This window comes from Diplotaxodon limnothrissa, linkage group LG8 (assembly GCF_057381915.1).
Source record: "Diplotaxodon limnothrissa isolate DT_005_m linkage group LG8, D_limnothrissa_male_GT1.1, whole genome shotgun sequence".
Lineage (NCBI taxonomy): Eukaryota > Metazoa > Chordata > Actinopteri > Cichliformes > Cichlidae > Diplotaxodon > Diplotaxodon limnothrissa.
Window position 1 is genome coordinate 10107230 of NC_140603.1, and position 15360 is coordinate 10122589.

The 15360-nt window shown below is 40.8% G+C and overlaps 1 protein-coding gene across 2 annotated transcripts; it reads right to left on the bottom strand.

Moving 5' to 3' along the window:
• Positions 1-14: 14 nt before the first annotated feature.
• Positions 15-14245, bottom strand: sh3bp1 (SH3-domain binding protein 1). Of its 2 annotated transcripts, none has more exons than XM_085360431.1 (18): positions 13948-14245; positions 8391-8433; positions 7984-8088; positions 7823-7899; positions 7288-7399; positions 6725-6801; positions 6540-6627; positions 6398-6466; positions 6207-6297; positions 5977-6113; positions 5111-5222; positions 4720-4801; positions 4563-4643; positions 3132-3245; positions 2926-3023; positions 2161-2317; positions 1659-2029; positions 15-347 (listed from the first exon to the last, which is right to left on the bottom strand). In XM_085360431.1, the coding sequence occupies exons 1-18, from the start codon at positions 13995-13997 to the stop codon at positions 61-63; spliced, it is 2151 nt and encodes a 716-aa protein (XP_085216557.1). In that variant the 5' UTR covers positions 13998-14245; the 3' UTR covers positions 15-60. The 2 variants fall into 2 exon arrangements, with proteins under 2 accessions (XP_085216557.1, XP_085216558.1); XM_085360432.1 differs by having other exon boundaries at positions 6198-6297.
• Positions 14246-15360: the final 1115 nt, after the last annotated feature.

Genomic DNA, 15360 nt, shown 5'->3' on the forward strand with positions numbered 1-15360 from the left:
AAGTGTTTCAGCGGCTGTTCTGCTCGACTCAATAACAGAACTTTGAGGGACGTTTGTTTCTCACTGTGCCATAGAAGGAACCTCTTTTGCCTGTGATGGTGGGGGAAGAGGTGGAGGGCAGTTTGGAGCTTTGAGTCCAGGCTTTTTCGGAGGAGGCTTTTTCATGCTGGCCTGCTGTCCTCGGGGTGCAGGCGTCGGATGGGGCCTAGTGTCTGGAACCGTCGCAGGTGCAATCGGGGGTGGAGGGGCATGTGACTTGAGAGGTGGCGGCAGTTTTGGTTTGGAGAACTGAACCGTGACCTGCTCGTTTGGCTGGTTAGACTTGCTCAGGGGGAAAGTTCTCCTTGCTGTAAGAAAGATAGCGGGGGGGGGAATGACAGCACTGAGCGCACGAGTACAAGAAGTCATGCACTTCTGAAAGCGAAAATCACAAACTTTAAACAACTGAATTATATCTGTGGTATACACTGTAAATAAAAGACAGATTTAGCCGCATTTTTAATGCCTGAGCTGAAACACCAGACACGATGTGATATAACAATAATTCACATACTGCAATTTATCACCTCTTTTGCAATTTATGTCCTCATATTTAAAAGACGTCATTATCTGTGTTATCCAGTAAGATAAAGTTATCTCACTTCTCGGTTTTTCTGCTGTAAAATGAGATTTTTGAGCAACACTGCCCCAAATGTTGACATGTTGAGTCAGTCTTATATCAGTCTGCAACTGAAAAGGCATTAAAATGGCAATTATATGCAATCTGTTTTTCCTAATACAGCAGTTAACACCAAATAAATCACATGTCTGTTACAATCTGCTCTAGAGGTTAACACACTCTACATGTTACATAGACTATAAACCTATCACTATATACATGTGTCAGGTTTAGCTACGGTTTCAGTGCTCGTACAGTCTATGTTTAGCCGATATGTACAGATATGTAATTTCTCATTCAACTATATTTGATTTATGTGTTTAGTTTACTTCATTGACAGAGTTTCATTTAAATTCTAGTATCAAATTTCGACATCTGGTGGAAGTATGTGACTACCCAGTTGCTTTACATTGTATAAGCTATTATAGAAATGCACTGCATTTAAGGAAAAATGGTTTGGTAGATAGATGAACAGCACGATACTTATAAGGCAACATCTTTCAGCCAGCGAGGCAGTTAAAAAAGTGTAAGAGATGACGCATGAACCTAAAGATTGATACTCTGGTCAGCGGTGTGAGACTTCCTGTTTCCTGTGTACATCCTGATTGTTAAAATAACAGCGGTAGATGTATTTTTCCTCATATTAAAATACATCAAATTACCAAGCCACTATTTTGACTAACGAGTCTGTACTGAGCTTTCTACAATGGAAAAGAAACAGTAAGTGCTGATAGAGATACGCTCAGTCCAAAAATAGCTCCTTTGGTAGGGATATTTATAATATGGTAAAAATTACCCTGATGATCTCATCTTTATGTACTGAGATCATGATCTTTAAAATTTGAAAGATAATGCGTAATAGGATATCCCAGCTTCACCTGCGTCAGCTTATATTAGAGTAATGTAATGTCTCGTGTGTACGTATGAAAAACTAAAGTGCTGAAAGTGCTTCTGGAGAGGCAGTCCCAGCTCGACCTGTTTGACTGAACCTTTGACTTACGTTTAAACGGTGACGCGATCTTCACTAATGCCCTGGGAGAATCTGGCGGTGCTTCCAAAATTGGCTCGAGCGGGTTCTGTTCTGAGATCTGCCTCTGGGTGGGACTCCGGGCCTGGCCTGAGTTTGTTGCAGATCCCGCTGCTCTGGGAAGCGGAGTCGGGTTCTGGTTTGCTGTTGAGCTGGACGCGGCTGTAGAGTCAGAGGCCGGAGACGGGCCGGGATCGGTCAAGGATGAGCTGCTGGGCGTCCTGTTTGGTTGAGCAGGTGCTGCCGTCTCCGCTTCAGGGCTGCCCCACGTGGAGGTGCCACTGCGGCCGCTCACAGAGCCAGATTTCACCAGGAAGGAGACGCCGCTGTCCTGAGAGGCTGTGCTGCAGGTTCAAGTATTTTAAAGAGTTTCCACTTTTTAGCATTTGTAGCCACTGAATATTTAACATCATATCATAACATATCTTAAAATATAAATATCTTTGATATGATTACTGCACTTATTACGCAGTACCTGTTTGTCTTGGAAAGAGGGAAGTGATATGCAGACGAGGAGGCTGTGGAGGAAGAGGAGGAAACAGTTCTGCTCAGTTTCCCCTTTTCTGGGACAACGGGAGAGGGCAGAGACGCATCCAGGACCTCGGGAAGTTCTGGGATCTCGAACGAGAGAGCTGATCAAAACAAATAAATAAAAAGAGTCTTACTCATTGCACTCAGCTGATGTACACGTTCATCCCCGTTCACATCATCTACATTCATCTTTGACCTGCTCCACTTGCCACATGCACAGTTTCCTGTGCAAGGGTGCATCTAAGGGTGTACTAAGTTTCTGAGCGGGTGTTGCAGAGAGGTGAAAAATAACACAGGCTTTATTCATTTCCATGTTTTTCTCCCGTATTCTTGACAGAACAAAGCAACATTCATATTAACTGCAACTCGTGTTTTTAGCAAGATATAAAATACAATAAAATAATTGTGGTTATTGCAAATACGAAAAGAAAAAAATATGTTACATTAAAACCCACCCACACATGAACTGTGGTTAACAGCAGACTCAGTCAGAGCAACTGATATTGTGTAAAAGTGATTCTGTGAAGATCTGTATTGTTTGCGATCTGGCTTTCTTACCAGATAAGTAAGTCACATACATGTCTAAGGGCCCAGTTCTTCATTTTTCTGTATCATATCATATCCCCGCATCAGTGTATGTATCTTTTAGCCATGCTGAACAACAAGTCTTCAAAGAACAGCTTTCAGTTTACATTAAGAGTGCATTTACCTTCGGGGAAGAGATCAGAGCTGTACTGAATAAGAGGCTCAATGACTGTCACCACCTGGACTGAAGAAGCTGAAGCCATGTCAAAGAGAGCAGCTTCCCTAACGAGGCAAAGTGATTGAGAGAGCAGAGAAGGACTCACATAAAGCACAAATATTGTTAACAGTGTAAGAACAGGAATAACTTGGAATATGATTAAACACACGTACCCCTCAGCTCGCGGCCAGAGCAGGTTTGGTCCCAGGACGATGGCGATGTTACTTGGTGTCATTTTGTTTATAGCCTGCTGCTCAGACAACAGAGACAGGAACTGGACCAAGTACCTGATAAGCAAGAAAAGAAGATGGAAAGAAAAAAATGAAGACTTATAGACATATTAACACAAGATATATGAAAATTGAAATAAATATAAGACTTGTTGATTTCCTCTGCCATGTTAGCAACACTGAGGCTGTGCTTTGAAATAAGGGTAGTATGAGCCAAATGTTAAGCCTTTTAAGGTGGGCAGATATATCTGAGTGGTATCAGATCAAAACTTTGTTTCTCTGCTTTAAGTTCACTGCGTAGCCCACTCAGTGGTGTTACTTTTATACCTCCAACATGCACAATGAAATAATAGAAGCTGACTCTAAGTAACTGAGGGACAGGTACGTTTATATTCCAGGTCTAAAAAGTACACACAGTGATTTCATGATCACTAAAATGTGTTCAGAATTTGCAATGTGCTGATGAGTCATCCCATAAGTCACACTGCTCTCCCTAAACATAAAATGCCTTAAAAGTATCACTATTTGTATCGGTATTAGCAATACTGGCCCTGTATTGACTCGGTATCAGATTAATACCTAAATTTGCAGTATTGCACAGCACTATTAAGCCACACATAATGATAACATGTTGATGCATAGTTCGCTGACTTAGTTGATGAGGTATGGTGGTCCTTAAAGGTCAAAAACAAGAAAACAGCAGCAAATAGAGAAATTCTGCAAAAGCATGCAAAACACAAAGGAAGTAAAATAAAACACAAAGGAAGTAAAATAAAACACAAAGGAAGTAAAATAAAACACAAAGGAAAGAGGAAAAATGGCAGCAAAAGCTCCAACGTGACAGCACGCTGCAGAAGTGAGACGCTAACAGTAAAGGGCTAACAGCAGGCATGTGTCCACAGTTACATGAATCATGTGATTAAAACACACATTACACAAAACATCAGGGGTTTTTTTTTTCACTTCTATTGTGTTTTACTAAAATTCCTTTGTTGTTTATTGGGTGTGTCTTGTGTTTTTGTGTGTTTTTGCAGTGTTTTTTCTATTTGCTGGTGTTTTCTTAGGTTGCAGTGCATTTGACCTCTCAGGTCCACCATACACAGGACCAACAGAAGCTAATTCAAGACACATTAAAAACTAACTAGACATCTGAGCAGAAACACAAGGGCCAAAACTGAACCCAATACATCTTTTTTATATTGTCTTAACCACACATACTATATATATACAAAACAAAGAGCCATCATGACTCATGAGCCAACAATACTGCTGAAATATTTCAGTTAGGTAAATTTAAAAAACAACAACTTCTTCGTCAGAACATTTGATCGTGTGAGTGCAAAAAAAGAAAAAAGCTATTCACAGACTACACACCTGAGGTTGTTGTAGTTTTCAGGTGGCAGTTTCTTTAGAAGTATCTTGAATTGTTCCAGCTTCTCTGACAGCTCTTTCTCCCTATGGGGTCAGAGGTCAGAGTTAAGGAACACACCACAGTCAAAATGAGAAATGTAGAAATCGATTTTGTACAGACCCTGCTGCTTTAAACCAGTCGTTGTAGAGGTCAAACGTCATTAGAGGTTCGGGAAGTTCTCGGAGGTAACACTTCAAAGCTCCTGTCGACACATTCAGAAGTAAATCCCACCGTTAGATAAAAACACATATATTTATTAACCCAAAATATTCCATTTTGAATTTAACCTTCTTGCTGTTTTCTCAACATAATCCATTAATAAACGCTTTTATATTGCACTGCTATAAATAATTCTAGCGCACTGAAGTGGTGTTTTTGATGTTCACAGGAAGCTGTACTTGGAGCAAACAGAAGAGGAACTGGGTTGTTAAAATGAGCTGTGAAAGTCACATTGGCTGGCCAGATGAGGAAGAGCCCTCATGACGGGAAATGGAAGAGGGCACAGCCTCACCTGCCACGGCGTGAGGGTCCATGCTGAACTCGCTGTGGTCCACCGTCCCTTGATTCAGACACGTCTTCAGCCTCTTCATCACCGAGGCTGCGGCGGCCAAGCGAAACAGACCCTGAGGAAAGACGACGGTTCATGAAAAACGGGAGAAAAAAAAAAAAAGAGCGTTCGAGCGGTAGAAGTCGCAACCAGCCAGCAGTCAGTCAGTTCAAATCAACATAACCAGGGAAAGCCCCCACGGCTCAGAAAGAAAGTGTTAACACCCTCTTTACTGATTATATACGTTTAGACACTGATTTTTTTCCACCCTTTCAGTTTGCCCATACAGTTTGTGCTTAACATGCAAAACTGATTACTTTCCCATCAATCTTAACTGTACTTTGTAGTTACTGCAAATGAACAAACATTAACACACCAATGCTCTAAACTTCTTTTTAATTTTAGTGAGTAAATCTGACTCCAGTTTTGCAGAGCTGCTGGCCCGTACACGTTGATTTAAATAGGACCTGTGATGTTAATTTGGAGCTCTTTTCTTTGTTCCTGTGATGCTACACTAGCTTTGGTTCAAAAGAATCACTATTCATATAACACTGGGCCTTTGTGCAGCTCCTCAATTCAGCCGATAGCTGAGCCGTGAGCCTGAGAAGACCATGTGATGCATTATAGTGATCCAAGAGTATACAAAGTGTCTAAATTAGTGCTTAGAGCAGCATAAATCCTGAGAGTTACATAACAGTAATAACCTCAGAAAGCAATATGATGTGCACTCAGGCTTGGACGGTGCACAGCAATTTAAGTGGGCAATGAAAGCACTTTTAATTTGCATATTTCTGGGTCTGTGTGTTATGACTGCGAACACTGTGCGGTACCTCCTCTCTCATGCCTGTTCTCAGCAGCATGTGAATACACTCCTGGATGGGCGCCGCGATTTCTCTGTTGCTTTGAGACAAATGTGAGAGCAGAGGCTCCCCGTAGACCTTCTGGTTGGAGAGGCTTTGTGACGACTCTGCAAAACACACAGCAGGGCATGATGACACGTATCGCAATATTACATCAGTGCAGCGGATGAAACGCACGGACCTGAGAAAACTCGGGTTACCTTTTTGACTGTGATCCTCTTTGAGTTCGCTGATGTTTTTATCCAGGAACATGTGAGAATTCTTGTGGTATTCTGCCTGCAGCTCGAGAAGCTATTTTTTGAACAAGAGAGAAGCAGAGGCGGTGGATATAAAAAGAAACAAAAGTCAAAGTTAAGAAAAAGGTCACATCATTACCGTAACGGTGACTCACACGAATAAAGTAATTTGCGTAGTCATCCTCCTTAGTTGCAAAGTGATACAGGTCTGCAGAGTACTGGTCCTACAGAGACAACAGCAAAAGGTCAGAGATCAAGACGACGCCATTGATTCCAAACAGACTTAAACACTTGTACCTTGATGCTCTCCAGCTTCCTCCAAGCTTCTTCCATTTCTTCCCTAAGCCCATCCTGCTTTGCCTGAGGTCCAGTGCTAGCCTGACTCCTGACCACACATACACACACACGCCGACACATATAAAAATTTAAAAAATTGTGGGGTGGGGTGTGTGGTTAAAGTGCAGGATGTTTAAAAACCTCACCTCATTCTTGCATTGTTCCAATCTGTTGTGAGCTTTGCAAACTGCTTTTTGTTCCTTAGAATTTCAGGTAAATCATCCTAAATGGACACAAAAAGGGGAAAAAAAGATTTTATGTGATCATTTAGTTACATCTAGAGGATTGTGCATGAGTGTAGTCTATATTTCTAAATAATCACATACAGGGGATGGGCAGAATATAGCAAAGACTTAACAATGACGTTCAAGTGGCTACAAAAGCACAAGTAGTTAACTCATCTAGCATTTAACGACCTCCTCTGTACCTATAATGACAAGTTTTGACACCTCAGTGTACATCAGTTAAGTTGTGGTTTGATGACCATTTGAACAGTTTGGGGGGGGTTCCAGTTAATGTTTGATGCAAACTGAGTCATTTTGTTCAACAGGAAAGCCTAAACTATGAGAAAAACCCTTCTGTTCATGAAGGAGCTTCACGGGTTAAAAATTAAAAAAGCACTTTTAGCCTAAATTATATCAGAACATATTCTTGGTTTTGCTCATCACTGATCTTCTGTTCAGCAACATGAACATTAAGCTGTTGTCACCTCGCTAAGCTTGTTTAGTGGCTCCAGGACCTCCTTCTCCATTTTCATCTCAAAGTCTGCCAGCATGTTGGCCAGCATCTTCTCCATGAAACAGCACATTTCCAGCACCCTCCTGTCACACACACACACACGACCAAATCATGATAAATATCCACCTCAAATCTGATATACTGTTTTGGAAATATATCAGAAGACATGCTATAAATTTCATTTAAAAGTGCAAAAAAGCATGTTCCTTCAGATTTAAACTAGATAAATCAATATACAAAGCAAATGGCATGCATGCAACCCATCAGGCTAACCTATTATAGCGCTAAACTCTAAATAAAGCAGATGCACAGAGCTCTGGTAGCAAGTCATAGACAGCATCCTCTTTCTTTTTTCACCCAGAAGTGAAAACTCGAAAACCTCCACACTACAGTCATGAGGTTTTTGCATGACTCTAGTGTCAGTAAGAGCATTGGAGTTCAAGTACAGAACACAGATGGATCAATGGAGGGGTGGAAGGGTAACTGCAGAAGATCAAACCTGTCACCTGATTGAGGACTCTGCATCGAAGTCTTTCAGACTTTCTGCCATGCTGACAGACAGAAGCATCAGAGGAAGTTTTTTCTGTAGAGAGAGGAGGACATGTGACATTTTTCAGTAACTAACAGAGCATTTCCATAAACCACGCAGATGCATTAACACTGCTACCATTCGTTTTTCGGCCTCCAGCCCCGGTTGACTCTGCATGCAGCTCTGCAGCTTTTTATGGAGGACCTGAGCTGCCTTCCTGGCTGGTTCAATCCTCTGCTCCACCTTTGGTCAAACACACATACGGTGAACCTTAGAGCGTCGAATGATGGTATTTAATTTATTATTTTACTGCTATAAATGATGTGTGCAAACGAAAAATGCTATTGTTGCATAAATTTACATGAAATAGAAAGTGGGTGGTAAGTGAATGTGTCCTCTAGTAGAGCTAGTAGAGCATCGCTGTGGTAACCATTGACAATATACAGCTATGGCTATAAACCACACTGTATCTTGAATAATACGTTATTCATAACAGTATAAGAATAAAAGAAATCTGTAAGGGTAAAGCAGATTATTTTTCTCACCATAACCAGGTCTTCATGTAGAAGGTCGGTAGCATCTTGTGACCTGCAAAAAAATGATATTAATTTAGAAAAGATCTGCTGTTTAATGTATTGTTTTAGCATGATATTTAATGCAGCGGTCCCCAACCGCCGGGCCACGGACCAGTCCATGAGTCGTTTGGTACCAGGCTGCAAGAGTTGAGGCTCGGGGTTAATCATTTTCATCGATAACTCGGTTTCCTTGGGTCTTTCCCGTGTGTTATTTTTTTTGGTACTGGCACTGGTGTTACTTACCGTGACACCTTAAAGGGCAGTCTGTGAAAATATTGTCGGACATAAACCGGTCCGTGGCGCAAAAAAGGTTGGGGACCGCTGATTTAATACATATAATTAAGCTAAGGATAACACGTGTCTGTTGATATTCAGGGTTTTCTAAATTTATTTAAATCAACTGAATTCAAACATGCAACCTTGGACTGTGATATTGTGCTGCTGTTTTTATATTCTGTGGTCTAAAAATTGTTACTCGGCTAATCAAAATGTGAAAGAATTCTGTTAGCTGTAGCTAAAAAGAAATAAATGTCAAAAAAATAAAGGGGCTTGAAATGTACATTTTGACTTAAAAATCGTATCGGTCTCAATGTTTGAAACCAACCTGTAACCTGTGCTTAAAACGGAAACTTGAAAAATGCTAGCATTAGCATGCTAACGTGCTCACAATGAACATAGCCAACATGACATCACACACTGGTTTTGAAGTTTAAAGTTTACTATTTCAGTCATTGCTATCTTTTTTTACATATATATTATTATTTTAAACTAGACATAACAAACCAGACCTGGGCCCGTATCCCTAAAGATTCTGAGAATCCTCTCAGAGAGCTCCTAACTTAACCTAAAAATTCCTTGCCAGGAGTTTTAGCTTAGAAGTGATTCCAGAACATTTTCAGTGAACTCTGAGCAAGGAATGGATGGAAAATCCTATCTTAGTGAGGAGGTGTGGTTGACCCCGTTGCTAGGTATGAGTCATCATTTCAAAAGCCGTGATTGGTTGATCCTACAAGTTTGATGGAAATGAGCTTTTGGTGATAATGAGCAAAGGATGTACCCTCAAATCAATAAACATAATTATACACTCTAATCTTATGCTGACTGTAATTGTAAATAATATTTCACATTCAAGAAAATATCTGGAAAATGAATAGTAAGCTGTAGGGGTTATAGCCTAACATTAGAATCTAAAATATGTGAAAACTTAAACTCATTACACCCTGTTCAAATAATGATTTGTGTCTTATTTGCTCATATTAATATCCTAGCTGACATATTTTGTACTTTCACTCCCATATGGACCCTGTTGAAAACAAGATGGCCTATCTCAAGGGGCTGTCATTAATGAAGTAGAAATCACAACGTTACAAGTCCAGTGTGGTCTTAACGAGGGTAACACCGCTCAGCTTTTAGCAATGTCTGTGATTGCAGACCCAAGTCATCACTGCTGCATTGTTGCATTTTCCCGGTTGCCAAATACCTCAGGGTTGTGATTACTTTCGTCTCTGGTGTAATAGCGTTGTGGCGTCGAGTTGGTGAAGTAATTGCATCTCTAAGGAGATCCACCACAAACATGATTCCTGCACGATCCAATCTGTAGCGTCTCAATAATTCCCTGTCATCCAGTGTTTGCAGGACATCTCTCCTGCCTCTTCTGTTGGCCATTTTGTGCAGCTGCTTAGGGGAACTCCTAAGCCACTAAAAGTCCTCTTCCCTGCTCTTAGCAGATCTTGCCTTAGGAGCCCTTTTAAGCGTTAGGAATCTTGAGGAATAGCTTTTATATTAACTGGGATTGTCATGTCACTTTTAGGGGAAATTCTAAGAAAACGTCATGACTCTGAGAATTTTCTTAGAATTTGGCCGCTAGGAGCCACTTTTTGCACAAAGATTCTTTAGGGATACGGGCCCTGGACTTTAAGGCTGGTAAAAATGTAAATACACCATTACTGCTTCCATAGGAATTCAGAGGATAAGTAGCAGAGAAACTGTTAAAAACCGCAAGAGCTACATTTAAATTAGTATCTACAGATTACACAAACTGTGTAATCTTTTCATCTTCATGGCAGTACAGCTATAAAAAGATCGAACAAGTGTGGCTTGTTTGGAAAGGTTCTTAGCAGAAAGGCTCTACAAAAAGAACAATTCAGCTCAGCACGGTGGCCGTGCCTGAAAAAAGTACAAATCTTCTGGAGCAATGTGACAGCTCCATGTTTGACCAAAAGCCCCAGAGAATCAAACCCAGAGCTATACCCAGAGTATCAACACAAATGTCTCATGTATTAAGCACGGTGGTGGAGGGGTGATGATTTGGGCTTGTTTTGCAGCCACAGGATCTGTGAACCATGCAACCACTGCGTCAACCATGAACTCCTCTGTGCACCAAAGTGCTCTAGTGTCAAACGTGAGGCAATCTGTCCGTCAGCTAAAGCTTAGGTCAGAAAGGACATGCAACAGAACATGATCCTAAACGCTGCAGCAAACCTACAAGAGAATGACTGGAAAAGAATCAAGGTGTTGTAGTGACCACGTCAAAGCCCAGACATCAACTTGAATGAAATGCACGACATGTGAGAGAAGAGTGGGTCAAAATAATTCCGTAACGATACGAGAAACTGATAAAGTCATACAGAAAATGAGTACTTCACACTACTACTTCTACAAACTGTTGAATCATGGGATGTACAGTTAAATCTAGTTTTCTAGTTCATTAATCGGGTAAAATACAGTTTCAGCCATTATTACTCATTTGTGAGACTAGATAGTGGGACTATCCAAAAGTTGTCCAGTTATATATAGAGACCCAAACATCAAGTAATACACATGAAACACCAATATAACCTAACATAACCGAAATATCATGAATATAGTCATGAATCTTTCTCATATATATGTGGACTTGGACGATGCATCACACCCTGCTGACCATCAGAAAGAATGCCACTTTAAGGCACTTCTGCACTGGCATCAGTCTTTTATATACAGTCATTTAGCAGGTAAGTGATGTTTACCATGTTGACTATCTCAGTTTAGCATGTTGCTGTGCTAATTAATATGTGCTGATTAGTCACAAACATAAAGTACAGCCCCAGTTGACTAGACTTGCTTTCAGTAACAAATCAAATGAAACTTTCACCAAGAAGTCATCGCAATTTTTTGGTGTATTTGAGCACACCACGTGATAAAGTTATTTCTGTACCGGGTAACTGACTTTCCTACTGTTTCAGTGCAGTGGCCTCGCAGTTTGCGCCTCTTCTGCATGGGGGACATAAATATATCTAAATGTGGGGGTGGTAAAAGATAAAGGACATTTTAGGCCTGAATAACATGCGACACCATGACAAGAGCCTAAGCATGGGCGTGTAGGGTAGTGCTGTGGTTTATTTAGCACCAGGTGGGGAGGACTGCAACACCACAAGTTTCTCTGCTGTCACAAGAGGAGGCAAAGCAATCTACAGAGAGCCGATAAAAGTCACTGCAGCCATTATGTTTGTGCTAAGCTGAAAGGAAACCAAGCCCAGTTCACAAAGAGTTCAGTTATGCTTCAGTACTTCTAAGGTATAGTTTTAATTCCTCTCGTGAATCTAAAATCTGGCCTTTCGCAACACAAGGAGAAGAAATCCTCAGTAGGTGCTTGTTTTAGAGCACATATACTTTATTAGGAATTGTATGTGAGACCTTAGAGGTGTATGTGTTTAGATCAGTGTGCAATATGTCTATTTATATGTGTGTTTATTTCATCAGAGCTCAACGCTCCAGTACAAAGTGAAAAGTGCTGTTCGTGTTAGTTGGAGCCCACGTTGCCCTGCTGCAGATGCACGCTGCCGAGTTTATTATTAAACCAGAATGCGTCAAAGGTAAAGGGAGCACAGCCTGAAACCACACTCCTCTAGCCCTGCTGCATGCAAGCTTGTACCAAGAAAACCAAATAGCGCAAAGGTGCATGATTTAGTCACCCACTTCTTTGCTAACGCCAGTCACTCAGTGGTAGTCAACCACAGGAATGCCTAATATAATCTGGCACCTACTTTCAACTTTAAGGTGTTGTGCAAAAGTCTTAAGCCATCCCATATTACTTCATTTTTTTGCAAGGAAAACAGGAAATGGGTGTTTACTGAAACATGTGCAAACCTGCATGGAAATACAGTATATAAGGCAAAAACAGAGTTTTGAATAACTACCAAGTCTATTTTTCATATGACATATTTATTCTTCAGGGCAGTTTGAACTCTAGTATGCAGGTTTTGTGTAGTCTTCGGGAATAGTTCTCTGGGCTTCTTGGAAGATATTCAAAGCTGTACTTTGGATTTTGGTCTTTTGTTCTGTTCTCTGTCCAGATGTTCCCAGACTGCTTCAGTGATGAGGTCCGGGATCTATAGAGCCCAGTGCATTACTATTCCACTGTGTTCTGATACTGCTCTGACAACGTGTTTGGGTCTTGAAGACAAATGAAGTCAATCAAACACTTTCCCCGTGCAACATGGCTAAAGTCCAGTAAATCTATGAGTTCTATCAATTTTGACAAGCTCTCCAACACCACTCGCTGAAATGCAGACCCAAACCATGACAGAGCCTCCACCGTGTGTTACAGATAAACTCTCCTGACCTGAATTTCAAATTTGGATTTAACACTCCATCAGACCCAACAATTCTCAGTCCACTTCTTGTGTAATTAGGCATACCTCAGCCTTTTCTCCCCGTTTCCTTTCAATAAGCTACCTGCCAGACACCCTTCCACTGAATTTCTAACGAGGCTTTAGCGAGCAGTATGTGAATCAGCTGAAGAGCCTTCAAAAAGCCCAGAGAACTGTTGTGACAAAGGCTTTTATTTTCCAGTTAATGTTTGCACTGTTGAAATATCAGTTTAGCAATTTAAAAGCAACCTCCTGACAAAGAGCCACCATCTTTCCAGAGTGTGTTTCTAACATTCACCACAACCTTGAGTCAGTTTCTCTGTTCAGAAGTGCTCAGCCGCTCTGAGTCCGAGGTTTCCCTCAAAATCCAAACAGTATGAGTCACTTTAAAGAGGAACCAGCTACTTTACACACTTCCATCACACTGAAAGTGAGAACATACAAAAAACCAAATCAGATTATCAAACTGATACGAAAACTGCACTGAGAATTCCCCTCCCTCTTAGCGTTAAAGAAAATAAAGTCTCAAAGTAAAGCGATCCATCGTATTAGTAACGCAGCGGTGGATAATTTTTCATGTAGTCTGATAGCAGGAGTGGCATTAAGGTGGCTGGTAGTATATGATGAGCATAAATGACAAAAATAAAGCAGAGAAGTCTCAGTGATATTTCCCTACAGACAGCCACCGAATACTACTGTTCAAGCTGATGTATATTCATTACACTATGGTCACGGCTGTGGTTACTGATTTCTTTATCTAATGCGGCAATATGTAACTCAAGGGACATCTGTCTTACACGACGCAACGTTTGGCGCCACAGAAGACCTTAAATTTACTTTAAATGTGATCATAATGTCGTTTAAATGCAACATTCAGAATACAAGTTCAGGCTTACCTTGTCGCAGTGCCCAACTGCTTCAGGATGCTCAGAGACTGCCGGAGCATGCTGGCAGCAGAGTCCAACCAGCCTTTCTACCTGACCTACCCACTCTTGATCGACTCAGCAAGGTATCCTGTTAATTAAAAAAGAAAAAAAGTGGAGGAAAAGTCCACACAGGCTCCAGGCTGCGTTACTGCATCAGGAAGAGAAAGCACAGACCGGTGGCTCTGCCTCTGCTTTGTCTGGTTTTTGTGTGTTTATGCATGCGTGTTTTGGCCTTCAGTTTTCGTTCTCGTTTCAGGAGCACGCTCTCAAGTCACGTCGAGCACAAGTCAGCGAATGAGGAAGTTGCACAGATGATATGCAGGCTGTGAGAGGGAAGAGAGATTTTTTTTTTTGTTGTTGCATTGTCACACTATGATTTGACAGTCTAAAATGACGCATGATGTGACAGAGAAGAATGAGTGGGACTGTGTAGGTATCATTTGACTTTTAACTACATGAAAGGTTGATCTGCCTTTGCAGACGGATATCTCATGAGGAATAATTTGCGCAGCGCTGCGTTTGTTTGTTGCATCTTGTAATTAGAATGATGCTCGCCCACTTAAAATATCCTTCAGGCACGGCTGTGGTTAATGTGTAGTTCTGTAAACTAAGGTAAAAAGGATGTGAAATGGCCGAAAGAGGAAACTGAGCTGCTGTTTGTAACATTTTTTTCCTGTCAGCTTAAAAGTTATTTCCATTTTAACGAGTCCACTCTATTCCTCTTTAAAAATCTGGGCATTTTAATTTTTGCTTCAGGTAGTCTGCTTCCTTTTCGGTTAACATTTTTAGATCTTTTGGATTTTTTTTGGTTGTTGTTTTGTAAACACAGCACTGACTTTCTGCAGTCTCTTTAAGTTTAGCGTCAAATAAGCGTAACTCGCCTTTAATCGTGTCTGAAGTTACTTTACTCGTTCTTTTAGCTCCGTTTCTGGATTCGAGAACCATTCTTATAATTTGGGATTTATTGTTCTTAAATTTATGGTGATTGCAAATCATGTCTCCATTCATGGCACACAGATGTTTTTATTCTTCTTGTTTCACTTTGACTTTAGATTTAGGCAAGCAGTCACAGAGGGCTCTCCCCTTCCTGTTTGGGCTCAGACACTCTTAGTACGAAATCTGTTACCAAAAACAAAAACTACAGTAAGGACACGTTAATCCCATGAATTAACTAGAAATGAATAATGATTCCTTAAAAAAAATGAAACATTACTGTTAGGGCTGCCACAAACGATTATTTTGATAGTCGACTAGTCACCGATTATTTTTGCGATTAGTCGACTAATCAGATCATCATCCATTGGACGTAAAACTACAGCTTATTGCACCAGCAGCATCTGCTCTTATATAACTATCATTAGCTTACAGCTTTAAGTGTTTAAG